At 38.4% G+C, this 10,138-nt stretch overlaps 1 protein-coding gene across 1 annotated transcript in view; it reads left to right on the top strand.

The window, feature by feature from the left end:
- The window catches only part of arap2 (ArfGAP with RhoGAP domain, ankyrin repeat and PH domain 2), a gene marked incomplete at both ends in the record, with an annotated part of 152,009 nt that overhangs the window by 71,733 nt on the left and 70,138 nt on the right, over positions 1-10,138 (top strand). The window contains one exon of the mRNA XM_079257781.1: positions 4,391-4,565. Within this exon, the coding sequence (XP_079113907.1) occupies positions 4,391-4,565 (175 nt within the window). The remainder of the gene's footprint in view (positions 1-4,390; positions 4,566-10,138) is intronic.

Genomic DNA, 10,138 nt, shown 5'->3' with positions numbered 1-10,138 from the left:
TATATATATATATGTATATATATATATATATGTATATATATATGTATATATATATATATATGTGTATATGTATGTATATGTATATGTATATATATGTATGTATATATATGTATGTATATATATATATATATATACTCTTTGACATTAACGCTAGGTTAAAATCAGCTGTGACATTTTGTCAGGATTTTTCAGTGCTTCTTAAATCTGTCTAAATTATACTTTAAGATAAAAAAAAAAAAAAAAGAGTATCTTTAACTTTTATTTCCCATTATTCTGAACCTTTTTGTGTTCCTCAGCCTTTTTTTTTTTTTTCTCCCCGCATCATTTCAGGATCTTCATCTGTTTCTTAGTCCCACGTTTCCCATTAGGAGCTCATATCCCATTGACCTCCACAGCGTCTCCGCAGACCACATGACCTACAGAGGGGGTGTCAAAGGAGCTTCTTATATCATTACACACACACACAAAGCCTCTTGTGGCTACAGTAATTGCTATGACATGGAAGGTCATTTCCAGAGCTGATACAGAATAAGGCCGGGCTGCATGGGACTGTTTTGCCATAATCTGACCCGGTCTTCTGTGTGCGCGAAAGAGATGAAGGCAGAATTAATTTCGCTGTTGTTTCCTACCGATGAAGATGAATCAGTCTTTGCAGAAAGTGTGTGCAGCGATGGAGATAAATGAATCTCTGTGCTCGGAAACACACATACCCAAATATCTCTATCTTGGAATAGGCCTGGTGTGTGGGTGGGTAGGTTTTTATTGATAAGTACTCTGTTTGTGTGTCTATATGCACAGCCTCACCGTGCCTCTTTCAGACGGATATTGCTTGTTTGTGGCAGATCGATGCAGCCTACTGACTTTGCCTGAGGCCGATGAAAGGAGAAGTTGTTCGTTGAAATTCCGCTATTTGCCACTCGACTCCTCTGTTGATGTACTTTGTCACGGGTCATCGGGCACAATGTCACATCAATTGACTGGACAGATAGAAAGAGACAGACAGAGAAGAAAATATCTGCCTTGTTTAGACTGTATTCCTTTGGTGCCTCTATCTGCTAATATTTGCTGGATCACTGTTTGGAAAAGTAAATCACCTTAACAAAAGTATGGCTGCGTGGATAGATATGCACACTCCATCCTGCTGCAGAAGGAGATGATTAACAAAATGTTTCTAAGATGAAAACCAACAAGTGAAAAGCTCCTTTTGCTTGCCTTTATGGTAGCAATACATAAGTGCCCTGACACAACAACCAGCAGCCATTTGCTTGTAATTGACCATAGAATTTGCACCTGGATCAGTTCAGAGAAAACGATGAATGCAAAATTTAGTTTAGGGTCACAGTGTTTTATCTTTAAAGGTACAATATGGAAGGATTACCACCATCTAATAGCAAAAATGGGTAAAAAACTATATACTTACATATAAGTTGTGAATGGACGGTGGCTCTAAGTGGCCAAAATTCTTCCAGACATAAAAACGTTTTCATCTCTCGGTGTAAAAATTATCTTCTTCTGTTAGCCGTTTGATGCATCATGATACAACATTGGGACACCCATTTAAAGGCCGTTTTCTAGTATATTGTAGGGTGAGAAGGGTATTTTGCAAATTGGTCACTTAGTGAATATTAGATAGTAACCTAACACACTTCCACTCACTGAAGAATAAATAAATATAGAACAAATTTCAAATGTGCACATTATAACCAAGTTTACCTCACTGTTAAACAGTACAAGAAAATGCCACTACTGTCTGTAATTTTAAAGATTATTTCTATTATATAAATATGACCGTATATTGTTTTATAGCTGTTTCTATAGAATATAAAAAAAATAGATAAACTAAATAAAAAGTCATCTAAAATTAAAGACATAGATTTTTGTAGAATTAAAATTTGGTTTGTGAACAAATGTGACATTGTTTTTTAATAGTTCTTGCATCAGTGGGTAAAGGCATCGCTTATTCCAGGCACTCTCAAACAAAGCTTGTAGCGCAGTTTTGATACTCAGTGTTCTCACTTTACTTGCAGAGTTGTTTGTTCGCACAGAGACACTGTCGTAAAAATGGAAGTGCAAATATTGCATGTTGTACATGAAACAACAGCAATTAGATTGAAATGTTTCATTCTGAGAGAATAGAAACAGAAGTTATTTTAGTAAAGTGTAAGGTACTAATAGTTTTTAATATAATGACATTTTTCTGTCATTGACCTTTTAGTTTTGTTACAGGCACCTTAGTGGGAGCATCATACTTATTTTGTTTTCCTGCATTGTAACTTGCTGTAAATAGCAAAGGATTCTAGAAAACCCAACAGATGTTGGAGCCGACACAATGCTTTTTTACACTTTCATCTTTGTAATGACAAAATACGTAAACAGTTTGACATACTCAGACTGCGCTATTTTAGAAATGAGAATTAATTACTTGAAACTACAAATAGTAAGTTTTAGATTGTTTAGGAACACAATTTTCTGTCAGAATAATAGTTTTTCTGTCATGCAGTTTAAACCCATTTACACAAAGTTATATTACACACCAAAACAGCAGGAGGACCATAAAATGTTTGGCTTCCTTAACAGTGCTAACCACAACGCCACCGTGCAGCCCGAATAGGATTTCATATTCTATATACATTTCTCAGTTGAGGGAGTTTTTGTTGTTGTTTTTCTGTATTTTCACTGCTCTTTTATACTGCTTTCTTGTCTGTTTTTCTGTCTGTACTTGTGTAAATGTTTCTTTTCAACTTTTAGTTTGAATTCCATGCATGTGTTCACACAAAAATTCCTGTGTATATATGGTGTTCAAACGGGAAAATACACTATTTGAATCTGAATCTATATATGCCGTAATTTTATATTAAAAACCTGATGTAACTAACCTTTACGCCTGTTTAGAACGTGCTGCCAGGCTGACAGCTCACCTTCAACTCCATGTTGTTACCACATGACTAATTAGCACAGTGATACAGACACACAGTATCAAAGCATGTTCAACCATTTTAGTGATATTTATGTGTTATGTTCTAAGTATTTGGGTTCTCGTTGACTATATTCATGCACAAAATGTCATAAGAACTACTGTGCATGTGTGTTATTGTATAACTGTTCAAGGCAAAAACACACATACCTGTGTTTTTTGTATGGCTTATATAAAGGACTGCAAAGGTTTTGAGGCACCCTTCACGTCCTCATGGTGCGATTCCAAGCAGACAGAATTTCTTATAATTTTTAAAGTGGTTTTCAACAATAGTTGCTCTCTTTCTCTTCTGTTTCTTTTTTTTTTTTTGTCCTTCATCTTCAGTCTATTCCTTGTATAGACCACTGTAGGAAGGACTTTTGTTTGTTTGTCAAACCTCTCAAAACTCACTTGTGAATCATTCAAGCGTAATAAAGCTGTCTTACACAATGGGTCAACCACTGTTGTCAAAACATAACAGACAATTTGGCAAAGAATGATGTTTTCCTGACAATATATGAAGACATGACGAAGGCCTCAAGCACAGCAGAGAATAAACACTACATACAACACATATGCTGTTTGATCGGCACCATTTGATTTCTTCTTGTAATTCATACAAGCAATTTTTGGCACTTAATTTCATATTTTTCTGTTTGTATACTTTGCATCCTTGGTGGGATTTCACACTCAGTATATTTCCTCAATCTATTCTGCTGCTTTTGTTTTGCTCACATCATTGTTTTTCACATCATTATTCCCACATTTCTTCTCATTGAAATGATGTTAAATATGCCCCATTTGTACCGTTCTTATTTGCTCCATTGTGGTTTTTTAAAGGGATTAGACTTTTAATGATTCCCACAGGGAGTATTAAAGTTTGATCATATTATTCTCTTCTGAGATCAGCGAGAGGAACTCCATTCCTAATTTTATGTCTAATTTTATGTTTTGGGTGTTTGTTTTTTTTTATGCCAGTTTATAGACTCTTTGTCCTCTGTCAACCTGGCATATGTGCATACACACTCAGAGCTGCTCCTCCTACACAGGGAAGTGAGAGCACGGTAGTATTCCCAGGGATTTTCACTGCGTCATTGTTTGGTATCTGAACATTTTAAAGCATTAATCCGAGGAGTTGAGAGCTACTTAGAAATCCAATGAGCTGCTACTTCAATAAGTCAGTTGTATGTATTTTGCCATCTCTGCAGGAAGTATTGAGGTATATTTTAATAAGATTTATGGCCTGACTCTTATATAACAAAATGATTATTAAAGTAGACTTTCTTTCAACTAATTTGGGATCCTTTTTAATATCGACGTCAGTATAGATGGCGATTGGATGAGAGTTCCAGTATACACCAAAGGAGGACATGTAAAAAAAAAAAAAAAAAAAAATATATACTCATTATTTTAAATTTTTTTTCTTTATATGTACAGGCACTTTGCGCTGCTGTGGTGTTGCCTGACGTGCTACAGACCATGGCGCTGGTGTTCAGCGGGGCAGATGTTATGTGTGCCACTGGGGATCCGACCTACTCCACCCCTTACCTTTTGGCTCAGCGCGCTGGACAGAAACTGCAGATGGAGTTCCTGCACCAGAACAAACTATCCGGTAAGCATTTTTACCTCTTACCCAGCCACCCACGCACACGCTCATGTTGGTGTATACTTCATGTTCTGGGCCAGTTATCCTCAACCATTTCTTAGTCCATTCATTAATGAAGGAAATGAGATTCCTTGTTAAAACCGAGGCGTTTTCCAGGAGCAGGTAGAATGCTGGACTGTAGAAAGAAGCTGTGAAATGAAAAATAAAAAACATATGCATTCTCTTCTCCAGACCGGAAATCGATGATGAAAGCTTGTGTGATCTTTTAAATGTGCGAAAAGGCCTTTAAACTTCGTGTGCAAGTTACAACCACATGCATTTGGCTGGATGTCTTGATACGTTAACAAGCCAATCTTGTTTTAAAATCACGCTCACTCCAGTGCTGCCACATCCTAAAAGCGCAGTGGGACTTTTTTTTTTCCCCCTTTTGTCATGAATAGGAAATGAAGCCAGAAAAACCCACAAATTTGAAAGCAGCAAGTTTTAAGTTTAAAGTTCTATTCCTACGTCTCTGTGTTTCTCCTACTTTTCCCCAAACGCGCCTTTGTATTACCCACTTCGTGTTCCCCGGCTTCGCTGGCACGGCACAGATGTGCCACGTCGCTCGGCTCCTTCGTGATGGGTGTGTTTTGTTTTTTGCGCTTCCGCACGGGGACCGACGATAAGAATGTATCAGATAAAAGAAGAGGGAGGGAGAGACCGCTGGCTGGGACTAGGAGAAGGAGGGGGGGGGGGCTTTCTCTGGGATTGTATTTTACATAATGTATGCACTGCATCTGTGTACACTTGCCAGCACCGAGCCTGTTAGGGACTCACTAATTGGTGGCGTGGGTCACCTGGTCACTATGGTGATGGCAATTACTTGAGGTGTGTGCTATAAGACACATATACAGGAAGGCAGAGAAACACACAAGTATTCATGTGTGTGTGTGTGTGTGGCAGGGTCTGTCTGAAATGTGTCGCATGCAGACAGTCTATGAGCTCATTATGTGGCTGGGAGTTTTAGAGCTTCATCGTTAACAAACAGGCAAATGTGGACCCAAACAGACTTCAACTGTGGAGACTGATGTCCAACCAAGCTGACGGACTGTTGTTGGCAATCGTGACCTGGGTCATGGAGCCCGACTGCTACTTTGACAGATTGACAGTACACTTGGTGTGCAGGGAGATGTTGCCTCAGGGACAACAATGAGTCCGGCACTTTGCAAGTTGTGACTAAATGAGTGTCCACAAAACGGCTGCTCCTAAAAGTGATGTTAACTCAGGGTCAGATACCACCCATAAGGATGGTATCTCTTTTTCTTTCCTTTTTTTTTTTTCCCCCAGTTTAGACCAATCGTCTTTGTGTGTGACTTTGGTAACACTAAACCACCATCTTGCCTTCAAATTGTGAGTTAGAAGCTTATTTCCCGAAACTGCATTCGAATTCGACAGTCCCGCTGCCTCATGATTTATATTCGTTACAAGCAGGAAATGGCAGCTGATTAGCTGATTTATTTCTGTCTCAGCACAAAAATCTTCATGATGATGAGAAGTAAAGAATGCTTCAAGGACAGGTTGTGGCAGCTCTGCTTTGAATGGGAAACGGTCGGTAGGCAACTGATCACAAAACAAAGGATGACCAGACAGTCGGGATTTTATTTTAACACGCTGCCCAGCGGCTATTTATTTCCTTTGTTTTATGTAATGTAAGCCGAAGCATTAAAAAATGTTGAAGAACGGTTTGTTTGCAAATATTAAGAAGAGCCAGCATGAAGACAAATGTCCTTTGCGTATTCATACTGGGAGCACTGGACAAATAAGCTAAACTAATTGAAATCAGTTTGCAAGTTTTCTGTGTAATTGCATCTCCATGTTTTATGGAAGACAGCTGAAAGTCCATTCATTCTTTACTTTATTTGGAATACAATTTGCAACCTTAAGATTTTTCCTATTTTCGTTCTGAAAATGTCACCTTAAAGCTGATAATGTGGAGAGACTGCTTCCTCTTCCATCACGTTGGATAAATGAAATAACAAACCTTCGTAGTCAAACTCATAATTACATTTTTAAGAAATTCAAGTGAAAACTTCATTGTAATTTTAAACCACACATCTGTATGGAAAGAAGGCGAAGCTGTGTACGGTAAGGATTAAAGTATTTCATATTATTAAACAGCATATTTTAAAAAAGTAACAGCCTGGATGTCTAAACTCCCTGAACTCCTCTTCCCTTGAATTGCACCGTTTCACCAATTTTGTCCGTATTCCATGAAATTAGATGATGTTACTCCTAAAGAGTCTTTCCTGCTGCTGTACTGAAATTTATGTCCATTTGAAAAGGAATACTTTCTGTCTCATTGAGCATTAGGGAGCGAAAGCAGTGTAAAAGAGAGGGAGCCAGACCAAATGTGCTTCTGTGAATATGATGGGGCGTTTGTTCTCGCATCCAATTTTAAGAGGAGTTTTTTTTTTTGTTTTTTTTTAATCAGTTTTTCCAGAACCATAATTTTAACTATGAAGCTAAAGTTGTGTGAATAAAGTCATATTGTTTTTGAAAAGCCACAGATCAATTAGCTGGTTTATGTAATCTGATAGTGACTGTAAGATTCATTAGCCCACATACAGCAGTCTCTTCTTTTTTTTTTTTTTTTATAAAGTAAAAGAACTGAACTTTTCATTTGGGCTTATTTGCATAAAAGTGTTTGACCGGAGCATTCAATTTGAGAATTGTCAGTGTAAAAGTGAAAGAAGGTCCTGGAGCCTGGTTTAGTTTGGGGAATTTACTTTGCAGTCAGTATTTTACTCCAGACAGTTTTTCAGTGAAGAAAAATAAACATTTCTGAATTTAGCTCCTAGAAAGAAGGTTACATGTAGCTGGTCAGAGAAGCATAGCTACATATGAAAGGTTTCAGAGTCAGAGCTAACACATTTACACATTGTGAAGAACTTTGTGAAATGAGCTCATGAGTCGGTGCATTTCCATTACACCTGGTATTGTGCAAAAACTAAAAAAAACGCAAATGGAAACACCTACATTTTGAAAAAAGTCTCAAATATCGCTAAAAAGTTTTTATGCTCTCATGTGGTTTTTCAGACATTTCAAAAAAGAAACATATCGCCAAAGTGTAATGCAAACATTTTTTTTGCATTTATGTGTCCCTGGACGTGACGTATGGGTCATGACCAGTTCATTTCTGGCACGGCATGGCACAAACAACAGCGAATTTCTGAGTTTTAAAAAAGAAAATGACACAGAAAAGCTGTGAAAATCTGTAGCAAATTCTCCGCAGCAATTAGAAAATCCCAAAATAACGCTACGTTATTTGTAGAATCTCACGAAAGTTACGAGATTTTACGACACTTGATGCTAATGTGCTAAACACTGTTCAATGGAAACATCCGCAAATCGCAATTGTTGTTTGTCGAAACTTACAAATATCGCTTTTATTTTGCAAAAAAAAAAAAAAGTAATGGAAACGCAGCTAGTAGCTGAAGAGTCTACAGGCATCTCATCTGATTTGTTTCTTTCTATGACTGTACTGATGACAGTATGCACATATCATGCCAAGTATTTAAATGGCTAGAAATGGACTGTGCAGTCTGTTGATTTGTGCCGCTGAAAGACGACGCAGTGCTGTGAGAAAATTCAGGCCTTCCAACAAAACGCTGTCCAGTTTCCTCCTGCTGACATTTCCCCACTGCTGGACACACAAAGCTGTGGAAAGTGGTGTCTGCATTGTCTGCATTGTTCTCGTGCATGTCGGCCCCCTGAGTTTGCAGACAGACTTGTGAACATTTTGATTAAACAGAAATTGAACTTTTTTCAGTTGTGTGATGTGTTACGTCTGGCAGGATCAGGGAACAATCCAATACCCATATGACACCATCCCTGCCGCTTGGCTTGGTGTTGACAGAGGGAAGATAGAGGCAAGAATGAAAGGAGAAGCACAGCAGCCAATATCGAGGACAAAACGCAGTTCAGAGTTGTTTTGGAGTTTAAAAGAATTCAGCCTTGGGATACAGCTGAATTTTTCAGCAGGATAACAAGTGCACACGTACTGGGTAACATAAGGGCAGATATAGATATTTCACTTGTTTGCAGCGGGACACCGCTTGGCGTGGCTTTGTGCATAGTTCTTTCTCCATTTGGTTATCTTGTAAAACGCGTCTTCACAGCAAGAGTGCACTTCGGGCCACTATTCAGCCACCACGTCGTGCAGTAAAGCAGACTCAATCTTGAAAGGAAATTATGACAAGTTTTTTTTTTTCTCTTCCTATTTCATGACCCCCTGAGACAACAGAATGAGCCCGCAATAAACGATCAGACACCGTGGAGAATTGTCACTTCTCAACTAAACCCTAAATTGGACTAGCGTGTGGAAAGCTACTCCGACGCCTGTCTTCATAGCGTGAATCACACTCCCAGTTTGTAAAAATAAAAATAGGAAAAAACCACTATTTCCCCTGGATATAGTGAATAAAAAGAGCTGTCAACCTGCTTATCCTGGAACCACTCTGTAGCCTTTTCCCTCCACAGCGGCTCATTTGTACCTCCAATGTTAGGACTTCCACTCATAGCAGAGCGTGGCCACTTCATTAGCTCCCTCTCTCTGCGTAAATGTGAGTGCATGCACGTGGGCCTCGACGGGCCTCGTTCTCCCACCCACACCTGCGCGCCTGAGAGCACCCTGGGATACTGCTGGAGCATGTTCATTTCCATATTACCATCCCAGATTCTATTAAAAAAAAAAAAAGGCAATTGTAGCTCTCTAAGGCTACGTGTCTTTGCATTTTAGGAACCCCTGAGGGCAGTGCCTCTGATGGGCTCCGTCCCTTATAGTAGAAAGTTTTCTACTGTGGTGGTGTCTTGTATATTTTTAGGTTCTCATTTTTTTTTTTTTTTCTTTGTGGACTGTATTCGCATATGCTGCATCCCAAAGGGCACATACACCATATGAATAATAATAATAATAATTAAAAAAACCTGTCAATTAAGTGTGTTGACAGCACTTCTGTTAAACTCATTTACTGCTTTAAGTTTGTCAGTGGACACGATTTGGCAAATTTTCTTCTTAAATCCTTTCCGGTAAATTAGGCATTGCTGATTGGAGTGTGATCAGAGCTGTGAACATAGCAGATGTGATTAGAGTATTAAACTACACCTCTGTCTTGATGAATATACTCAGACTTATAAATTACAGCATTAAAGCATGTGGACTGGTCTGCAGATACGCAAAACAGTCCTCAGATTTGTAACCAAATTGAGGGTTTTTTTTGTTTTGTTTTTTTTTTGTAACCAGATGTTAAATTGCATTTTGCTATATAATCAGCAAATATCTGTAATGATTTTAAATGTCTTGTTGTAGATAGGTAAACTCTGAGTATTAAGCAACTTGATTGTTTCAGCGAATAACACAATTTTGTCTGTGGCTTAAATTGGTGACACGTAGTTCATTAAAAGACAAAAGAGGCTCCTGACTTGAGCCTTGTTATCATGCAGGCGCTCGCCAGTCGTCCCTGTTGGGCCGAAGAGACAAGTTGGTAATTGGTTTATAAATGTTGCAGGTGTGCAACATTAGCAACCAAATTCCACCTGCT

Source organism: Telmatherina bonti (genome assembly GCF_933228915.1).
Source record: "Telmatherina bonti genome assembly, chromosome: 18".
In the NCBI taxonomy this organism is placed as follows: Eukaryota; Metazoa; Chordata; class Actinopteri; order Atheriniformes; family Telmatherinidae; genus Telmatherina; species Telmatherina bonti.
The sequence above is the reverse complement of the archived record's forward strand: the minus strand, read 5'-3'. Positions and strand labels throughout refer to the sequence as shown.